This window comes from Rhea americana, unplaced genomic scaffold (genome assembly GCF_003343005.1).
Source record: "Rhea americana isolate MKP2758 unplaced genomic scaffold, rheAme1 scaffold_33, whole genome shotgun sequence".
Lineage (NCBI taxonomy): Eukaryota > Metazoa > Chordata > Aves > Rheiformes > Rheidae > Rhea > Rhea americana.
Window position 1 is genome coordinate 721,103 of NW_028186457.1, and position 21,202 is coordinate 742,304.

The following is a 21,202-nucleotide window of genomic DNA, read 5'->3' on the forward strand; positions in this document are numbered from 1 at the left end:
GGGTCGCGAGGGGGAGGGTCGCCCCCGCCGCCGCCGGTGCCGGCGCCCCTCGCCTCCCGTTACCGCGCAGTCCGCCGAGCGCCGCCGCCATCGCACACCCGGCCCGTTTCCCGGCGTGTCCCGCGTGCCAGCTCCGCCGCTGCGTGCCGGGAGTTGTAGTCCGCCGCGCAGGGGGTGCCGGGAGGCAGCCCTGCCCGGGAAGGGCGCGAGAAACTACAGTTCCCACAGTGCCCCGCGCGGGACTGCGTCAGACTACCCTGCTAGAGGACAGGCAGGGAGGGGCGGGGTCCGGGTGAGGAAGCGGGCGGGGATTGGCTGGAGGAGGAAGGCCGTTTGGGCGGGGATTGGCTGAGGCTCGGAGAGCGGTGGACGCGGAGGCAGCAGGGTCGGGTGCGCGGGCAGGTCGGCATGGAGCCCGCGGAGGAGCCCGGCGCGCTGGACTTCCACGGCGACGAGGAGATCATCGAGGTGGTGGAGCTGGGCCCGCCCGGGCCGGGTGAGACGAGGCGCCCGCGGGCCGAGGCGCCGGCACCAGCCCTGCGGGGGGCTCGCGGCCTCCCCCTGGGGGCGCCGGGCCCGGGCCTGCCCGCGGGGCCTCCCCTGGAGCCGCAGCGGGCCCGGGGCGGCGGCCCGTCTGCCGCGGCTGCTGCCGCCTCTGCCCGAAGCCCTCTCTGCCCTCAGAGCTGGTCCCGGAGTTGGGTTAAGCCCCTCTGTTCCTCGCAGCTTGCCCTGGCTGCCCCAGGAGCACCCGCAGGCCTTGCCCGCGACTGTTTGCTCTRTTTGGGCTGAGCTGGCCTGGCTTTGGCACAGGCTGCAAGCCAGGCGCTGACCTTAACTCTCTGCAGATGACCTGGCAGACGAGATGGAGGACGTGGACTTTGACGACGAGGGGGCAGATGAGCCTGATGCCGAGGCTTGGGAGACGGAAGACGATGAAGGGGTAGAGGAYAGCATGGAGGCACAGGACGACAGCGAGGTCACGTTCTCCCTGCACTCAGGTGAGTGGTGGGCCTGGGTGGGCAGCGGGGCTCTGCTGAGGTGATTGTCTGGGSGGTGCTACCCTCTGGGACCTGCTTCCGTTCCCCCTTCTCCACAGTGAAGGGAGTGCAGGCAGGGTCTTGCCAGCCTGCTGTCTATCTGCTGTTTTTGGGCCAATTATCCTGATTCAGAGCTGGGTGCTTTCAGCTTTGCTCTTTTCTTCCTTACACTGTTGTAGCGAAGTTTCTTGTGGAAGTCTTGGGGATGCTCGTCGTCAGGAACACAGTTTCTGCTCTAGGCGCTAGTTAGGCCTTAGGGCTTCATAGCATGATTTTAATAGCTAGCATTGAGGTCAGCAGACCTCCTGCACTGCTCTGGCAGGGTCCAAATTGCTACCCAGTAGGAAGAATGGATTCCCAGTGTTTGGGTTTTTAATCCAGCTGGAGGCATCTCGTTAGATCTGGTAGTGTGTTTTGGATCCTTTGGCAATGTCTGATGGGGCATGAGAAGTGTCTGAGCCATGTAGCCACTTTCTGCTCTTTGTATAGCTTCTGTTTTCTGCGTGGGCCTCGACCCCAAGACCAACACACTGGCGGTGACAGGTGGGGAGGATGACAAGGCCTTCGTGTGGCGCCTGAGTGATGGAGAGCTCCTGTTTGAATGCTCAGGTGAGGTGCTCTGGCCAGAGCATCCTCTGCACTGGAGGAAATGATAGGGGCCAAATTATGGCGTGTCCCTTCCCAGCAGCATCTCTCGAGACATGCTCTCCTACCACCCAGTGCTCTGGCGGAGCTGAGCTGCTGATCATCTTCCATAGATGCATTTGGTAATTAAATAGTTTCTGCTTCCTGCCATTTCTAGGACACAAGGACTCAGTCACCTGTGCTGGCTTCAGTCACGACTCTGTGTTTGTGGCCACGGGTGACATGTCTGGGCTCATCAAAGTGTGGCGGGTGGATACCAAGGAAGAAGTATGGTCCTTTGAAGTAGGGGACTTGGAGGTGAGCGACTGAACCCCAGGTTCTTATGGGGCTGTCATTTGGGACCCAGGTCTAATTCCTCTTCCTTCTGCTCTCCACTGGGTGGCTGAGATGGATGTTGGCCTATGATGTTGAACCCATCATCCAGCAAAGTCATCACTGGAGATCTTGGCACTGCTCAGTGCAGTGTGAGCATGTAGTCCTTAGAGCTCCTTCTCGCTGCTCCAAACAAGGCTGGTTCAGACCCCTCAAACTCGCATTTTAAGGCTTTTTCCCTTTACAGTAACACCAAGAGGGCTTGGGCACACAGCAGGGCAGGCCCAAGTTGAGGGCAAAGCTAATGAGAGTGTGTTCAGGTCTGGGGTCTTGTATGGCTGCACTCGTGCCCAGGGCAGGACAAGAGGGAGTTTGATCCATTCTCTGGGGTTCTCTAAGCCCAGGGCCACCCTGTGACACTGCCTCTCTCTCTTTCTCTCTCTCTCTGTGCACAGTGGATGGAGTGGCATCCTCAAGCCCATGTCCTTCTGGCGGGCACAGCCGATGGCAACTCCTGGATGTGGAAGATTCCCAGTGGAGACTGCAAAACCTTCCAGGGCCCTGCATGCCCAGCCACATGTGGCAGAATCCTGCCTGATGGTGAGGCACAGAGGCTGTATGGGGAGGGAAGTGTCACTGGCTCTGGCTATGATCCTTGCAGATCCTGCTGGAATCACRTGCCACCCTGTTTCTGCAGAGCCAGGGGTACCTGGCTCTGTCCAGTCTGGGCTGAGCAGGAGGTAGAGGGGTGAGGGAGGCTCTGGCTCTAGCTGCCACTTCTGTCTCATCCAGGGAAGAGAGCAGTGGTGGGATATGAAGATGGGACAATGCGCATCTGGGACCTGAAGCAGGGAACCTCAYTGCATGTCCTGAAAGGTAGGAAAAGGGGTTAATCATCTGGGAGGTGCTTCCTAGTCAGGGAATGGCCCCTTCTGGTGGGCTCTAATGTCTGCCCAGGGGAAGAGGTGGCACCTTATGAGGCTGGGGGCTGTTGAAGGAGGCCTGGCACTGGGTGTACCAGCTGGATTTCCTTGCTGAGCTACAACTCTGCCCTTGGGCAGCTGGTCCCTGCCACAGGGGTGCTGGGCACCGTAGGGGCAGCAGRGATGCTGCAGGAGGGTGTACATGGGTTTCAGGGCACATTGGGTCTTCTTGGGAGCTTACGTAGAGCTCACACTGCCCCTGCTCACCTCTCTGCAGGCCAGGAYGGCCACCAGGACCCCTTGACGTGTGTGGCCAGCAACCAGGATGGCAGTTTGATCATGACAGGCTCTGTGGACTGTCACGCCAAACTGATCAATTCTGCCACGGGCAAGGTGAGTCTGTGCCCACCTTGGACCAGATTAAGAGGCTCTGGGGGACAAGGGAAGGGGGGAACCCTGCCTTTGAGGCCMCTTTCCCAGGCTTCTGGGGCAAGAGGGTGGCCCCATGCAGGGCAGGGCGGCTGTGGCTTTGCCAGCCAAGAGCAAGCCTGCAGTGGCCAAGGGCGACCAGAAGGAGGCGCTTTTGGCCAGCACAACCCCCCTTTCTCCCTGCTGGGGGTTACTGATAGGACTTGGGCTGGGCACTCAGTTGTGGGTAGTCCTTACAGCTGGGCTCCCTTGCAAGCTCCTAGGCTAAAAGCTACCTCTGTGCCTTGCTCCGAGGGGCAGAGGCTTTAAGATTGGGCCTCAGTAGCGTGGGGTTGTAGGTTTGATCCTGAGAAAGGACAGGGTCTCCCTGTGAGACGGGGGAGACCCCTCCTCTGCCCTTGGGGACCAATCTGCCTGCCCTCAGGTGGTGTGCGTGTTCAAGATGGAGAGCATCACCCCCAAATCCCTGGCTGGCGAGGGTGAGGAGGCCGAGTCCAATTCTGTGGAGTCGCTGGGCTTCTGTAACGTGTGAGTGTGGGGGAAACAGGGGCATGTGGCACGGAGAGGGGGTGATGGCTCCTCATTCAGCGGAGATCATGTTCCCCCCTCACATATACTGGGTGACAGGGAGACCTCCCCAGGAGGGCTGTGCTGCTGAGGCAGGCAGCTTCCCAGTCCCTCTCTGGGTACTCTCGAGGAGCTGGGGAGACTCTGTCCTGCACCAGCTTTAACTACTCRTCTCCCAGGCTCTCCCTGTAGGAAATCAGTGCACCAAAACACAGTGCCAGACCTTACATGGAGGATACTTACTATAATCAGATGTAATTTCAGTCCCTTGTACTCCCCTCCAGCACTTTTCTCATCCTCATGCTCCCCTGCACCAGACGTGTATACCCTGGGCCTGGCTGGGTTAACTCGTGCGTGACATGGAGGACAAGGAGCAGTGACCGTTGACTCCTCACCATATCACTTGGGGTTCTCAGGGCTCGTGCTAACGAATTGCAGTTTGGATGGGACACCCGCTGGACATGGCTGTTGGGGATCTTTCCTAGCAGGATCTTGTCTTGTCCCTTGTGAACCTTAGGCCAGTTGCAGCTCTAGATGTCCTATTGGTATCCTTATTGGGGTGTTTCATGGCTCCAGCCCTGTTCATCTGTTCTAGGGCACCAGGTTCTTCTTCATCTTAATGTGCTCTAGCCTCAGGCTTCATCTTTCACACGTTTTTCATCCCTGCTTCCTTCAAGCCCACCCTAACACCTGTTTCCCCCCTCTGCAGGATGCCGCTGGCCGCTGTGGGCTACCTGGATGGCACGCTGGCTATCTATGACCTCTCCACACAGAGTTTGAGACATAAATGCCAACACGAGGTACTGCCTTAGTCACTTTCCCCCAGGCTGGGGGTTTCTAAGCCTACAGGAGAACTTTGCAGGCCCCAGGCCCTCAGCTTGGCCCCACTGGTGCCTCCCTTGGAGACCAGGGGCTTTCCTAGCTGGTCTGGGACTAGTTCCCTGTTTTGCGCTTCTCTCTCAGCCCCTTGGGCTGCTCTTGCTGTTCCCTGGAGGCAGCGACAGCCCTGACACAGAGCAGGTGCCCCAGGCGGCCCTGTGAGGGTAGCTGGGACTGCGCTGAGGGTCCCTCATGCTCTCCCTGCTCCCTTCCCGTGCCCCAGTCGGGGATCGTGCAGTTGCTGTGGGAGGAGAGCTCGGCTGTGGTGTACACCTGCAGCCTGGATGGGGCCGTGCGGCTCTGGGACGCCCGCTCAGGGAAGATGATCAGCGAGTACCGAGGGCACTCAGCCGAGATCCTCGACTTTGCCGTCAACAAGTAAGCAGAGACCTCCAGGCTCCCCCACCTCCTTTGCCAAGGCTGCTGGAAAGGGAGCTATGAGTTGTGGGGTTCCATGGCGCAGGGACCTCAAATCGTAAGCTTTCTCTTTGGGAGCTTGGGTACTGGTGGGGGCGGGGGTAGAGAAAGACTGTACTGACAGTTGGACAGTTCTAGGTGTAGTTGGAGAAGAACTGGGGCAGGGGTATGCGTAGGGCTTGCAAGGGGCACCTACGGCCCCAGGCCCAMTTTCTAAGCCCCATCTTCCCCCCAGGGATGCCTCCATCGTGGTGACGACCTCCGGCGACCACCAAGCCAAAGTGTTCTGCGTCCAGCGCCCAGATCGCTAGGTCCGGGGTGGCGAGACGGGCATGGGGGGCCAGTAGCCTGGCTCTGCTGGGTGGCTTATGTACAGCGGGACAGGGGAAGTGGGGGCTCTTTCCCCCTTCTCCAGCGGGTGCTTTGTAATTTTTCAGCCTGCCCCACTCTACCCTTGCTATTTGGGGGCTGAGTCTGGGGTTTTGTATGAAAATGTCTTTTAATTATATAAATTATTTCACTTAACTGGATCTTACCCACCCTGCTCTGTGGGGAGGGGGGTGCTCTTTCCCTTCTGTGGGAGGATGGTGGTACGGGACTTCAACTCCTATCTTACTACATGATTTTCAGGACTTCCTTGAACTCCTGGAGGCTTTCTCTAGCTGTCCCAGTGCCCTTCCCCAGGCAGAGATCCCCATCCTGCCTCTCCGTGGAACAAGATGGGGACTTCTGAATGCGGGGAGGAGGGGGCAGCAAGAAGCCACAAGCAAGGGAGCCAGGTGTCTGGCTCCATGTACAGGGCCGGGGCGGGGGGCGGCAGGGTGGGGAGAGAGGGGTGTAGGAGAGTAGATCCTACTCAGTACTGTCTAGGGCTGTCACATCCAGTTAAGGACTAGGGCTTGCACCCCCTGATGTAACTGCAGCACCCGATTTGCACAAAGGAACAATTTACACGTTTTTTTTTTTTTTTTTTGCATGTGGTAGTGTGTTCGGCACAGGCACATGGGCCTCAGTGGGGCAGCCGTGGTCATTGCACTGCCAGCGCCCAAGGCTTGGCTCCTCAGTCCCCTCAAAGCCAAGCAGGGGCCTGGAGGTGCTGGGAGCCACAGGCACTCACCAGCCTCAGGCCAGCCCCAGCCTGAGCTAGAGCAAAGGACACTCAGCAGCACAGTCAGGGCCTGGTGCYACACACCCCACAGCTGCCCCCCGGCACGGGCGTCAGCCTCAGGTCAGGGGGAGGAAATTAATCCCAAGGAACCGCTGCTTCCCCAGCACAGAGGAGCAAAGCAAACAGCCGGAGGTCCCATCCTCCTGCTCTTCCTCCTATTCTTGTCAGGGGACTGTCTCCTTCTCCCACCCACCCCAAAGGCACACACATCCCTGCYGATCCTCGAGGCTATCCCCCATTCATTCAAGGCTGTTCTGGGTGGGCAGCTGTTAGAAAATGTGGTGTCAGGCCTCCGAAGTGCCTCCTCATCAGGCACTCCCTCCAGCAGCTCACAGTAGGTAGTGACGGTGATGTCCAGGGCCAGCACGGCTCTGGTAAGCTCGCAGTACTCGCCCACTGGTGGCACCACTGCCTCCTCCACCTCCCTTGTGCTGAATAAAGGTGTGTTCAGGCTCAGCCCTGGGTCTGTGCTCTGGCTCATTCACACTCTGCTCCTGCCAAGCTGCAACAGGAAGCTCTTTTCCCTGCTCAAGCTGCCTGGAGGGGCTGTGTCCACCCCAGAGGGGCCAAAGCTACAGCTCAGTCTCCCATCCTCAATGTGCAAAATCCAAGTGGAAAGCAGGACGGCTCCAGCCTCTGTTTCCCTGTGAAGGGAGCGCCCTCCCAGGGGCTTCACTAACAGAACTATCTCACAGTTGTCTCTGAGCACAGCACCAGCACAACACTCCAGTTCCAAAGACTGAGATTACCAGAAGAAAGTAATCCCCTCTGAGATACAATAATTCCCCCCAACTACCACAGTTAGCTCCAACTCCTCCCTGTGACTGCAGCTCCAACTGTCCCTTCCTTGGCAAGGCCACATGAACTGAACAAGCCAAAGCCCCCACACAGCCCGTTAAGATAGAAAGATCTCCTTTATTAATGAACCCCCAACAGTATTTCTTCAGATACAGGAGTTTTGAACTCAAATATTCAGAAGAAAACAAGTTAATATTGCATTATTTTCATAAGAAATACTGCAACTGATTTCCGGTAACATATTGCAAAGCGAAACAGCTTGAAAAGGAAAAAAATTAAAAAAAGAAAAGAAATTAAGTCAATCAAACTGGGATTAAGGTTTTGTTTCTTGGAACGATCGAGTCCTCGCAAGCACAGCTCGTTTCTGCAGATTACTCCCCAAACTGTCGTACAAACAGACCCCGATTGCTTGAATTCCTTATGAGCCCACAGAGGTGCAACATTAAAAGCTACGATTATCAGGTAGCAAGTGCCCCAACCTTCATCCTCCACGGCAGCCTCAGTGACCCCAACGTTAACGAGTTGTGAACGTCTTCCCCCTGAAAGGATGCAAAGAGAGGTCAGTGTGGACCCCCAGCGCCGTTCTTTGCTGCATCTGTCCATCCCTAGGTACCCCAGGGTATCTACATGGCTTTTTGCAGGACAGGCACCAAGGTCTCAAAGCCACGTAGATGCTGCTGGTCAGAGCACATAAGCGTTTGTTATGCAGAAAGCGTGCAGTGACCAGCTCTCAGGGCTATGGGGAGGGTTGGGGGCTTGCAGAGGAGACAACCCCCTTCCCCCAGAGCAGCAAGCAAAGAGGAAATGCCAGGACACACACAAGGAGGGCAGTAAGAGGGTCTGGGATCAGAGGCTAAAGTACACAAGGGAAACGTTCACACCACTACCACCCTCTGCCCACATCACTCTGGGCTGCTTTATTCACAAAAGAGCCAGCCCCCCCGCAGCTGGCCAGAACAGTCACCAGGGAAGGCTTCTGGCCCAAGGCACCAGCAATCTGCTGGCCAAGGGCAGCGAGGGACTCTGAGGAGCTGCATGAGGCATAAAGGACCTCCAACGACCGCAACCCCCCCCAGGAAGGACAATCTGGCAATTCGGAGCTGGGAGCTAACAGCCCTATTCCTCACAAGGAAGAAGGACAGTTGTCCACCAGCACAGTAACTGCCCCCGGCTCCATGGGAGTGCCCAGGACTAGTGCTCCCCACTGCAGCTATGTGCATGTCCCCTGCTCTCCATGTGGGTTACAGAGGAGCATTGGTAGTGCTGCAAGGTGCCCAACAGTGCCTGCGCTGAAGGGCCACCTCATCCCAAACAGAGCTGTCAGTCAGTGAAATTCCCTCGGTTTCCACCTAAGCTCTGGYCTAAGGATGGGCAGCAAAGCCAGTAGGCTTCTCCTTATTGCTGAGCATGGAGAAGTAATGAAGACCAAATAGGAACTCAGGGCTGGATGGCAACTGACACCACCCCAGAGGCTCCTGAACAGCTGCTCTACGTGCAAGTCAACCAGCTTTAATACAAGGGGGCAAAAGCCCCACAAACCTCAGAGTGGAACAAGGGAGGTACTAGATCTTGCAGAGCCATGCCCCACTCAGCAGGGACAGCAGCACCCTCTGCACGCCCAGCCAACCGACCCAGCCCCCAGGGRTGGCTGGCAGCACAGCACTGAACCTAGGAGCGAGATAACGACGAGCCCCCTGCACCAGGACACTGCCTGCTCCCCATGCGCAGCCACCGCCATTGCACTGCAGGGAAGGAGACGCTGCCCAGGTTGCACTACGCACCACCGGGACTCTCAGTCCACCCTCTGGCCTGCCCAGAGCTGCTATCCAACAAGAGCCTCCCTTAAGGGCTGCCAAGGCCCTGCTGCCACCTAGGCAAAGCTGTCTCCACGCTGACCGCACTGCAGACAGGCGTGAGGAAGACAGCGCACTGGAGCTGGCTATACTATCTCCTTACAACCCCAGCCTTCCCGTCTCGCCTTTGCAGAGCTGGCCAACTGGGTGCCCTTCCACTGTACCTATCCGCTGTCTCATCTCTTGGCCTCAACTGCGCTGCCTGTCTGCCTTTGGCTCTGCTCCCTGTGCCCTGCGCAAGGCTTCTTTCACAAAGGACTTGCCAGCACAGGGCTTGACACGGACGCTGCTCCTGCAAAGAACAAGCAAGGCAGTAAGCGAGTGTGGTGGAGAGAGCACAGGGGTCCTGGGAGGCCAACGCACCTAGATTTAGTCTTTCACCTGCAGAGGCACCACAGGCACCACTTCAATATAAAGCACCCCCATTCCTTATCAGATGGGGTCCTAGCACACCAGGCCCCCAACCTGACCATCCCTGTGGCATCCTGATCCTCCCAGGACCAGAGCACATTGAGCTGAGCAGGAGTAAGCTTGGGACTGGTAGGCTCCTGCCAGGTCCCACTTTGCTACTCACGTGATTGTTTTCATTTCTTTCTTCTCTGCATCTGGACGGGCACGGTTCAGCACCTTGAGGAAATCCGATGTTTTCGCCCTCATACGCGTGTGAATATAGGCCTGTGTTTCATTGGAACAAAACAGGGACACCTCAGGGTCCTGTCCCCATTGCCCAGATTTCAGATGTCTCTCACAGCTAGCCAGGGTTACTGCTCCAAGATGCTCAGGGCYGGTCTTGGAGCATGAGTACAGCATAGAGATTGGCCGGTGTTTCTGAACACTCCCAGCAAGTGACTGGCCAGGTACTGCTCATAGCCTGGCTTCCTAGGAGACGGGGCATTAGGAAACCTGACTCGCAGCCGGCTGCTCTTTGTGGACGTGGGGTAGAAGCTATCTTTCTGCTCCTTATTGTAAAGGCAATTAGCTCAGCGTGGCCACAACGGGTGATCAGACTCCCTAAACCTGCAGGACGAGGGGAGTTTACTACTTACAGAAGTCAGTAGTGCAAACTGAGCCCTGTCAAAGCTAGGTCTTCTCTTAGCAGTTTTCCTTATTCCATTCTCAGAAAGAAAGAAACCCACAGAGATTCAAAGGCAGAAGCCTACCTTGCTGCTATGATGGGAAGCAAACTGGCACCGACTGTGCCAAGAAGCACGGAGAGGAAGGGAACGATGCATCATTCGCCATCCCTGCATGACTGAGGGGGGCAAYGCTGGGCCCTAGTGAGTTCTCATAGGGGCCCTCTGCTCCATTCTCCTCCTTAGCAGCACCCAGATTAGACAGGCCAAAGTTCCCGTTTCCTCCCTGTCCCCTTGGTACCTTTGAGCACTTGATGTGATAGTGCAGGTAGTCCCGGAACGTGTGGATCAGGTTTATGGTGTTGTCTCTGGCAGCAGCATTGGTGTGACGGGGGAACAACACTGTAAGAAAAGGCGCCACACAAACCATTATTGCCTCCAGAGGCGATGAGAGGCCTTTGTGGTCCCCCTGTGCTGGAGACAGCCTGGTGTCAGGCACACTGCTTCAAAAGCCTACTCTGCAAAGAGCGCTYCACTGTGCCATACGTCAGGATTAAACAGCACTTAGGATTTTAAACATAGGGCTCAGCAGCACTTCTCAATTCCCTGTCATGCACCAAAGCCCTTCCCAGCAGCCTGGGCACACCTGTGCTCTCTGGTGGACACACAGGCAGGACCGAGTGTCCAGAGATGACAGCACTGTAGAATACTGTGTGATGCTACTTCAGGGTTGGGAAAGAAGTGAATGGGGAAGAGAGCTGGGAGGTAAATGGGGATGGCCAGGCTGCTCTGCACCTCTTAGACACCAACAAAGTGCAGGTGGGACTGGACCATTCTGCTGGCCTCCCAACAAAAGAGAAAGGTGTTTTTTTCTTAAGAGATTTTCCCCTTACTTTTCTCACTGAATGCAGAAACAGCAGGAGTAACTCATGAGTGACTAAACAGAGCAACTGACCCTGCACTGCAGATAGGCATTATGCTCGTACAGGGATTCAGCTTAATGCGAGTACCACCTGCCCTCAGACATTGCTCTTCAGGCAGTCATTTGCACCTTTATGGGATGGCAGATCCCAGCTCTGCAGCTCACCAGCCTGTGAGAGCCAGACTTGGTTACTGTGCTGGCTGGCACCTTCCACAGTACTGGTACTATGCTAAGGGCTGAAAGATCTTTTGGTTCGCTGAAAGTCAGATCAGATAACAGAAAAATTGCTTCTAGACAAGAACAAAGATCTTCTCACAGTTCAACACCTGCTATGAGAGAGCTAATGCATTGCTGATGGGCTGCCCCGACCTTGAGGCACCATTCCCAGCGTGGGTGGAGGGTAGGCAGTGTGAATTTCAGTTTTACCAACAGTTTCTGTACTTTACTTCTGAGCTCCAAACTGCAGGAGCATTGGTCTGAGAGACCCTAAAGGCAGACCCCCTACTGTGGTCCCCGATTCCTCTGGGAGAGCCCTTTCCCTTTGCACAGGGCATGGTTTGGACCCCTCAGCTCAAGCCAGTCCAGTCTTCAGCGAGATAGAAGAGCACTTCCAGCAGTCAGCACCTGCTGCCTTGGGAAGGAGTGAGGCAGGAACAACAAAGGATGCCCGGCTCAGCCATCAGCATTGCTGCTGGGAATGACTGCTGGCCAGCAAAGCAGCACCTCCACAGGTGGAGGAAGGGGTTCAGAGATGGAAGTGTTTGTTCTGGAACAAAGAACCAGAGCTGGAGCCCCAGAGCTCCAAGCCATGCTCCTGCCTTCTGACTACCCCTACCGATCAAGCACAAGCAAGCTCAAGTTTCTACAATACCACAACAAAGCCATCTTTCCCTTGTTGCCAACTGCTGAATACATTTTGCAAGCAGACACCAAATGGCTCACTGTCCCGCTTCCATGCCTTATTGCCAAAAGCAGAGCTGGGCTGACTTGATACAGCAGAGGGATGTACTGCACAAGAGGGAGCAAAGAGGGCAGAATATGGAAGCATTTGACTCCAGAGTCCCTTTCAGCCCCYGAAGACTCACTTGAACACACAGGGGAGGTGCAGAAAGCAAAGCAGATTATTTTTTAGTTTGTATAAGCTGCAGGATGATTGGATCATTCAAAAGCAACAGCAGTAGCCAATGCCAGACAGCGTAGAAGCTCAGGGCAGTGGGTGATTTCCCATGTCCCTCCCACTTCCAGCCTGGGCCTCTGCTGGCCCCTCTCAAAGCTTTAGTGCAAGTTTTACACTTGCAACTTGGAGTGGGGCATATGAATCCAACCACCATCACTGGACTACTTTGTCCCCATTCCACTGCCAGTTCCCAACTCTGAACCCTGGAGGCTCTGCCTCCAGGTTTTATCATGGGTAGAAACGGATGGACACTCGTCAGCTACCCAAAGCAGATACTCAAGTGCCAAAATCAGCTCAGCAGTGAGCTCTTTCTTCCCGGAGTGTCCCCATACCACAGAGCTGCCCACTTACCAAAGGTGATGTAACCAATATTGTCGCCGACAGCTGCGTCTGTGTCTTTCAGCTCCAAAGGCGGCTCCCTGTGGCTGAAGAGCACCTGTGGGGCTGTGTGACTGGCCCGGCGACCCTCCTTGAACTCCTGCACAAGAGAAAGCCAAGGTGAGTTCCATGGTGACACTACAGGCAACGCGCTAGAAACCAAATGGGGATCCCCCTCTCCTAAAAGGCAGCTAAGCAGGAGGTTTCCCAGTTCTCCTTGCACGGGACAAGTTCATCAGGTTAAATTTTTGCACTCCTAGGAAAATAATCCTTCTTTCCAGCAAAACCAGAACAACTGAATAGCTGCCCGACRATCACGTATCTTAGTGTGGTCCCTCAGCTGGGGCAGTTTTCTGCATCACACTTCCTGCCATGGGATGTGAAAGCATTTTGTGGCACACCTCAGACTGAGCAAGCACATGAGACAGTATGGTTCCTGCTGCAAAGTCAATGACATCGATGCCACCAGCAAGAGTAGGAAGTGCTGATCACCCCAGAGGGACAGAAGTGCTCAGAGGGGTCTGCAGGGTCTGTACTGCACTGAGCCTAAAGGCTCTGCCATTTGGGAAAGCATCTCCTGCCAGGAGCCTCTGAGCATTAAGGGCCATCTACGGGATTTGGAGCTTGTGTGCAGCCTGCCCCTCTAGCTCTTCTGTAAGTCTTGCAGTGATACCTACAGACAGGGAGATTCATTCCCCCAGGGAACCTCTCCAGTAGCAGCACAACTCCCAGCTCTGCATTTCAAGAGTTACAGAACTGTCTCCAAGTGGGGCTGGGAGAGTCCAAAGCACCACTGCCCTTCCCCAAGGTAGAACTACTCCTCATCTGCTTAGCTGCCTCCCAGTTCAGCCTATGCATCATCAGCTGTTCCTAGCCTCTCCTCCCTTGTTAGCACAGCTCACCTAGAAAGGGCAGGAGCATCCATGCCCCTTTAGGACAGCCAAGTAGTTCACTGGGGTCTCCTTAATAAMACATTTAGCTTTGCCTTCTGCCTGCTTCTGCCAGAGGGTAAATTGGTTCAGACTGCTTCTGTAGCTAGTGAATGGTCAGATTTTCTCTGCGAGAGCCCAGATGAACAGCCACTGTGTCAGGCTCGGCTGTGTTACATAACAGCAATAGCTGGAGGGAAGGAGCCAGCGTGACTCAGAGTGGAAATTCTTGTGGCTGGGCAGGAGTAGGGTTTGCCGTTTTTAAAACCAAAAAATGTGGTCCATGCAGACTCTGGGACAGCGGCTCCCGTGAAGCCCTGCTGCCTTACAGGGAGCTTCACAAACCCTGTTTTGTTTACCTCATACCTGTTTTATGAAGTTGAAATTCAGGCAGTGGGACGTACTAGTGGAGAAAGGGACRGAGCCAGAGTAGATGCCCTGCCCATAGCTGCCCACAGAGAGAGCAAAGCTGTGAGCTAATATAGCTGCTACTGCCATCACAACAGACCCTATTACACTGGCCCCAAACACAGGTAAACCAGTACCCAGAGAACAACTGCGCCAATGACTTGCTGTTTGTCAGCAGCACAGCACCTGGCACCCCTGTGTGAACAAGCTAAAGCTCCTCCTGCCCTGCAGGGTGCCACTCCACGGCTATACCAGTCCAAGAGGTCCCCTGGGCACTCCAGCAGACAGAGGGTGAGCTAGGCAGGCCAGCAACACAGATGAATGCACACAGCAATGTGGACAGAGCCTACTCAGGCCGGAAGCAAAAGTCTTAATGACTCTTTGGCCTATGCAGATCAACAGACATGCAAACTTTACTATTGGCCTCCAAATGCTTYCCAGCAAAGTAGCAGTTGCAAAGGGCAGCCGAGTCCAGAACTATTTGCATTTTTCTAATTGATTAAAACAAGTAGACTAAGGAAATCCATAGCTTTGAAAAGCTCAAATCCAAGAGCCCATCACAGTACCAGAGCAGTCACACTCAGCTGCTTCCATCCAGTCTGAACCTCTTTGCATTTGAGCATTAACAGGAATAACCTCAGAGATGAAGAACACCCTCAGCACCATCCCAGACACAGCTTAATGTTGCCCCTTCTGCTCCTTTTACACTTCCCCCTACCACACTTGGTTCCTCTGCTGGCCTGTGATTCCTTCTCCACGGGTAGCTGGGCTATAAGGCCTCAAGATGGATACTGATRTACTTACCTCGTGTTTTATTCATCTGTTACACACAATGTATGATTATCTCATACTAGCAAGAGCATCAATAATTAAGAGGCCAATGCAAAAGCCTGGATTAGAAAAGATACTGCCTAAGCCTATTAGCATGGTTCTTCCATCCCACAGCAGATTGGAGCCCTGCAAAGCATTTATATGTATTAAACTGCCTGTGACCTCCCTTCAGCCTAACATCTGCTTGTTCAGCAAGACTACTTCAAGCAAGAAGGCATATGAACTGAGGATCAGACCCTTTCCCCTCAAAACTTCATTTTCCATACCTGCATAAACACCTTTCCAATCACGACGTCGTCATCATCCTTAAATACTGTGCTGAACACAACTGTGACACGGTCCTTTTTTGCCTCAACATACCTGCAGATGGGTGAGAGAGGAGACCTCTGATGTGAACAGGCACTAAGAACTACAACTGGATAAGCAAGCAATCATATGACAAGGTGACGCAGATGCAATCATTTGCAGGCCTGGCTGCCAGAAACCTCCTCTCTCAAGACAGCATTAGACAGGGAGCAAGACGTTTCTGTTGGGAGTAGCCAGTTGGGAGTAGCCAGTTCCCTTCCTACACACWGCCACAAGTGCTGCCACTCAGAGACTCGTACAACATTGCTGCAGCCTGAGGGACAAGCATTACCCTCACCAGATGCTTCTGGCAGCCTAGGACAGGCCCTTAATACCCAGCCAAAGCATGGAGCAATAGGATGTCCTGGCTTTCCATCACATCCTAGAGCTCTGAACAAGAGCTGAGAGCATCCTGACAACTGTCCAGTCCCTGTGCTGCTTGGTTTGAACACTTACATCGTCTCATCGTCCCTGTAGTGGATGACAGCTCTTTTCTCTCCTTCTTTGCCCTCTTCTTGAAATTTGAAGTACTTCTCAAAAACCGAAGCAAAGCAATTGCGCTTCAACATGCCGGCTTGGTGCACAATAGCATCCTTGTCTGCGGGAAGGTTTTCCAGGTCGTAGAGCAAAGAGACATTGTAACCTGGGGAGGGAGAGTTGCTAACTTTAATAATGTATACAGGGCCTTAATCCAGCCAGAAAGATATTCTCTGGGAAAAGACACCTACAGTTCAAGCATCACTGCCACAATTTGTCACACCTTTGCCCTAATTCCTTCCAAAAGCCTCAAAGGTGCCTGCTTCCTGCTAAAGTCATCACCAGAAGAAGCCATGTCTGAACTCGGTGTGTGGCCATGGCAACGTTCCTGGGGCTCTTTGCCTAGCTGCGACACACGTGCTGGCTGAGCTGCTCCCAAGTTTTGCAGTGAGTAGGAAGAAATGCTGTCACAGGTAACCATGGTTTTCCCGTGTCTCATGAAGCATCGCTGAGAAGAACAAAGACCCCAACCGCGAGGAAGGAACAGAAGTTTACTTGGAGGAGGGTAGCATCAAAAATTACAGCTCGTGCTGAAAACTACTTCAGCCCTGCTGTACCCAAGCCACCTTTTTAAATGCTGTTCATCATACAATTATCAAGCTCTTGAAGTGCAACCTTCATACGAGCATTTCTGAGGGGACTTAAGTCATTTTGGAGTTGCATTCACACACTGTAAGTGTTACAGCAGGGTTACCTGATTCAGGATTTACCAAGTAGTTTCCATAGACTTTCTTCAATACCTAGGAGAAAGAAATTAAACATTGAGAGCACAAGCTATCAGAGTCATTTCCTCCCTTGTACCATGGCCATGTTTGGTCTCCACTTAGAAACCTCAAATTGCTGGACAATTATTAACTGTCACCAGCTTCTAGGATATTGGCTGCTCCCACTCTAGGCAGAGGTTCCTGAACTCCACTGATAGGGAACGTGCTGTGGGAGTCAAAATTGGAGCTTTTTAAAATTCTTGCTAGTCTTGAACTTGTGCAGGGAGTGAAAGAAACCCCAAACCAAAACACTCCACCATTAAACCTGCTTCTCATCTTCAAACGAGAACTGTCAGCAGAGCCTGACACTACAGATCTGCAAACAGATCTGTAATTTGATCTCCAAATCAAAGACATCACAGACCTGCAAACCTCCTTCCCAGCTCAAAGGTGAGCACTCCCACCATGATCCCTGGGATTCAGAGGGCATTGCAAAGTGTGCCCTGCTCCATCCAGGGAGGCAAGTTCAGAGGCAGGGTCAGGCACAGTGTGGCCAGGAGATCGTCTGCCTTGCCTCAGTCTGTTCCACAGGACAGATGGGGATGGAGAGGAAATTGCCAGGCAGCTTGGACGTCTCCCAGGAGCGAAGCTGCCTACAGCACAGTAAAAACCCCTTTTCAAACATAATCACTGCTGAATTTTACATCAATGGCAATTTTCAGCTGAGCCATAGCTCTGTGTCAATGAGGGGGCCGGGAACAGGAGGTATTTTACAGAGAAGAACAGAACAGCACCGTGGCAAAACTGGCCCTCCTGGGATGACACCCACTACAACTCAGAGAGGATGCATGGGCTCTCTGAGTGCCAAAACCTCCTCTCAGCAGAGAGGGAGCAGCAGCCCAGGGAGACGATCTGCCTGAGTAGGGACACTGTTTTGTGCTTCTCACACTGGGGTTTCACAGAGACAAAGTGGAGGAAGTGAAGAAACAAGCTTCACCTACTCCAGGGGGCATAGAAAATACCAGTTTGTTAAACATCTATTTTAGAACTCAATTACTGTTTAGTCAGCACTCTCAAGACAGTCCYGTAGAGATCTCACTCTCCTCTAAGAGCCAGGGAAGTGGTTGACAGCCACCCTCACTTTCAGCATGACACAGTGGTCCGTAGAGCAACGGGTCTGACACGGCAGCCAGGGTCAGGTAGAAAGGCTGTTGTCCAGCCGTCACCATGGTGGCTGTTGGTGCAATGCCACTGCACCCTGTTACAACACAGTGAGYTGTCAGTCGCCTGCCTACAACAGCATTTCTTTTTGCACCACATGCCATGCCGATCCACCCGGCGCATCCTGGGAGGGCTGCCCACTTTGGACTACTCAACTCCCCAGTTTCCCAGCAGTAGCACTTTATGTTGGTCAGATCTCATTGCCCTATTTCTTACAATGTAAGCATGCTCCTGGAAAGATTTCTGACACAGGAGTCAGGAAAGCAGGGTATTTAGCCACATTTATTCTGACTTTGGTAGGTCTTGTACCAGCTCACAGGAATTTACTCTAGGTTCAAGATCTATCCCTGTTTGTCATCCAACTCTCAATAAACTCATCAAACAGTTTCCTTTTTTCTCTCCCAAGGACAGACACTCAGAGGTAAAAGCCTGCTGAAGAGCCTTGGGTGAACCTCATTTGCTAACATGAGGAGATTTGAAAACTGACTCAGGAACTGAGTCACACTTCCTGCCTTGCGACCCAACCACAGCTCAGAGAGACTCATTCTTTCTACCATAAATGGCCCTCCACAGCCTGAGCCCATTCAACAGGAACTAAATCTGCTACTGCACACATCAGCAGCAAAAAAGGAACCAAGCAGCCTGCAGATCAAGGCCTGTAAACACAGTGAGAGCCCATTGCTCACTCTCAAGTGTGGTTACAGTCAGAAGATTTCATGGGATTCCAGATTTATCTCAGTGTCTTTCTTCACTAGAAGGCTCAGTGTTTAAGTCAAAGAAACTATTTCTACCTGGTCAAGCCTCAAAATCATTTGGGAGGGACTTGCAAAATTAGTGGCGCCTTTTGCCCTTTAGGCTGTAGGGTAGGAGATGACTTCTKGTTTGTATGAGAGAATGGGAACACTTTGTACTTTATTTCAAACAAAGCAGGACTCATGGCTGGTACAGGGCTGCTCCTTTGACCACCAAGAGGTGGAGTACAGAAACTTTTCAAAACAAGAGATCCACTAATATTGCAACAACATTATCCGTGTTACCAAAGTATTTGTGAGCACGATGCCCAGAATGCCTGGAGACGCTAACTCACCTCATCAGCACCATGTTCCTGGAGCTCTTTGTAGAACTTCAGAGAAATACTGACCATCACTTTTGTCTTATCTCCATTGGGGTTTGAAATATGATAAAGGACTCCATCAAAGTCTAGGAAGCAAGTAAGAGAGAAGTGAGGAACTCAAGAGGGACCAGTTCCTAGTTCTGAGGAAGGTTTTTTCCTATGTGTAGCTCTAGGAACTGCACAGTGACGTGGTTCCCCTCRTTCCAGCCCTGATAGATACATCAAGGAAGAGACCCCATAATTAAGGTAAATGGCAGCATCACATAGGGAGACTTGTTATTACTCAGAGGGCTGAAACAGTTTTGACATTTGTCACAGGAAGCTTTCTTCTAGTATTTTTAGCATCCCTTGTAAATTTGCTTGTGCTCAATGCAGAAGGATACAAACATGCAAAGATGGGAGCCTTCTAGATAGTCAGCATCCATCCCTCAGCTCAGGACAGAAAGTGACCAACATACCCACCAAGCCAAAGTTGTGGCCTGGAGGAGAAAGCATCTCCATCAGCAGAGCAAAGGCAGCTCAGTTGCTGCCTCTGAGGTAGCTCTCACTTCACTGCAGAACGAGCTGAGAGGGCTGAAGCAGGGGAGTGTAACTCTCCAGCTACCCAGCAAGCTCCACATCCCTATGAAGCTCTGTAGCTTACATAGATTCTTGAGAACTGAGGCATAAAAGCAGCTGCTCAGTGAAAACTTAAACTTCCCTAGCACTTCCCATCCCAGAGAACAACTTCAGGCTACRAATTTATCTCACCTGTCAGCCTGAGCCAGCTTTCTACCAACCATAACTAAATGGTGCTAAAGACCTAAAAATAAACAGCATCAAGTGCAGAACTTGAACATAGGTGAGGAAAAGGTAAGAGGCATGGGATGTACACACCAAAGTGCTGTGATCACTGCGTTCATTGCTGTGGGCAAAGTCCCAGGGACAAAAAGCAGAGCAGCCTACAGGACAATTTGTTCCTGTAGCACACAAAACCYCTCAGCCCTGAGAAAGCTGTGGGGTGTGTTGTCTGCCCCCTCCCTCAGTGGTGCTGGATGAATTTAGACACGTCAAACAACTGCGGGCAGGCCATTTGAGTAAGCCCTTTTTTCAAAGGAATGGAGTCAGAAAAGTTGTAGTGCTTACCTGCAAATGTTACTTCTACTGCCTCTGGTTTATTTCTAAAAAGCAAAGAGAACAAAAGATGTAAACAAGAAATCAAACAGCCGCCTCCATCAAGCTGTGAAAAAARAAGGATAAATCTCCAATACTGTGTTTCCCACAACCAACTCTACCTGAAAGCTCTTCTCTCTTACTGCTCAACTAGCAGATAACCTTTACCAATAAATCTTAAGACTTCTCTCCATTCATAGAAGCACCATTTCATCAGAGATGATGGCCTTGAAGCTGGCAGAGATTGTTATTATTTGTAGTTTATTAATAGATCTGAGATCACAGACTGCAAATTTCCAGTTAAAAATGTCCGAGAAAGCTACCTGTCACTCTAAGAACATGTTTTAACAAGCACGTTCTCTGTACAGAACTGCTAAGATACAAGTTTGGGGGACAGAGGCTTGTCTGTAAGTTCAGGTAACASCAGTTTATGGAAGAGACTTAGAGGCTAAGCAATCCCTGTCTGTGTGCACCCTTCACCACCACCAGCAGCTCTGCAAACACTTTGGTACCACTGACTTGCAGGGATCACCCCAATCTCCAAGTCTGAGGGTAGGAGTGGACCACAGAAAGAAACATTTCAGATGTGCCTTTCCTCCTGACCTCCCACATCCCTTCCTAAATACCCCAACGCTACACCAACTACTGCAGGCAAGAGGTAAGTTTAACCTAACACCCCCCAGCATCCTCTTTCAGATCTCTAATCATCAAAGAGTGCATCTCTCAAACCAATGGCCCATTACTTCTTACACTCTAGGCATGGAGATATAACAACATCCTAACAAACTGTATTTGCCAGTTTGGCCAAGAACTCCAGAACAGTTAGATCCTGTGAAGGATCTAACCACATCTGAAGGGTGAATTTGTTGGGACAGGCACTACATAACCACTTTGACAGCTCCAGGGGGGCTACATTTATAGGTCATTCTCCAGCTGGAAGAAATGCAGTGGTACCTCCACCACGGAGAGCAGAGGTGCAAAATAAAAATAGGGTAAAAATGTGAGTCAGCTACTGCTTTGTTTCACAGCATATCTCCTCATATCTTTCAAAAACAGCTGGTACTGAATAGAATGATGCTGTTTTTGTTTTAAAGGCCAGAAAAATATCAGAGATCATTCTCACCCACCTGATGTAAAGTACTGAAATAACTCCACAAACCAAGCCAGCGTACTGAGGCAACCTTGTGGTCTCGACTAGGTTGCTGCAGCTCAGAAACCAGCTCCATTCTTTTTGCCAAGATTCACCCTGTCCACCCTAATGTATGCTATYGAGTACCAGGTGTGCCTTGCTGGACAGAGAAAGACAGACATAGGTGGGGGAAGGTCTCAGTATCTGTTTTCCCCTTGTGTTACTTTGCACATTTTTTTTTGCTCAAAAATACA

The 21,202-nt window shown here is 52.6% G+C and overlaps 3 protein-coding genes across 3 annotated transcripts in view; 1 reads left to right on the plus strand and 2 right to left on the minus strand.

Moving 5' to 3' along the window:
• PNKD (PNKD metallo-beta-lactamase domain containing) overlaps positions 1-138 on the minus strand; it is a 1,418-nt gene extending 1,280 nt beyond the window's left edge. The window contains exon 1 of the mRNA XM_085310962.1: positions 64-138. Coding sequence (XP_085167088.1) covers positions 64-91 — 28 coding nt within the window. The 5' untranslated portion in view covers positions 92-138. The remainder of the gene's footprint in view (positions 1-63) is intronic.
• A 210-nt stretch (positions 139-348) lies between these two features.
• AAMP (angio associated migratory cell protein) lies at positions 349-5,739 on the plus strand. Its single transcript, XM_085310955.1, has 11 exons — positions 349-496; positions 846-998; positions 1,527-1,646; positions 1,840-1,979; positions 2,450-2,594; positions 2,787-2,870; positions 3,195-3,310; positions 3,771-3,874; positions 4,623-4,713; positions 5,016-5,170; positions 5,445-5,739. Exons 1-11 carry the CDS (start codon positions 409-411, stop codon positions 5,518-5,520), a joined length of 1,272 nt encoding a protein of 423 aa, XP_085167081.1. The 5' UTR covers positions 349-408; the 3' UTR covers positions 5,521-5,739.
• A 1,533-nt stretch (positions 5,740-7,272) lies between these two features.
• ARPC2 (actin related protein 2/3 complex subunit 2) lies at positions 7,273-21,060 on the minus strand. Its single transcript, XM_085310958.1, has 10 exons — positions 20,947-21,060; positions 19,793-19,886; positions 18,641-18,753; positions 16,323-16,368; positions 15,548-15,734; positions 15,013-15,106; positions 12,552-12,678; positions 10,403-10,503; positions 9,603-9,703; positions 7,273-7,714 (listed from the first exon to the last, which is right to left on the minus strand). The coding sequence occupies exons 1-10, from the start codon at positions 21,043-21,045 to the stop codon at positions 7,690-7,692; spliced, it is 987 nt and encodes a 328-aa protein (XP_085167084.1). The 5' UTR covers positions 21,046-21,060; the 3' UTR covers positions 7,273-7,689.
• Between the last annotated feature and the right edge of the window lie 142 nt (positions 21,061-21,202).

Coding starts and splice junctions, on each gene's coding strand:
- ARPC2 (XM_085310958.1), bottom strand. CDS start 21,045: ATGGAGCTGGTTTCTGAGCTGCAGCAACCTAGTCGAGACCACAAGGTT. Junction 18,754..19,792: donor AGTAGAAGTAACATTTGCAG/GTAAGCACTACA, acceptor CTTGCTTCCTAG/ACTTTGATGGAGTCCTTTAT. Junction 7,715..9,602: donor AAAGAAATGAAAACAATCAC/GTGAGTAGCAAA, acceptor GCATCCTTTCAG/GGGGAAGACGTTCACAACTC.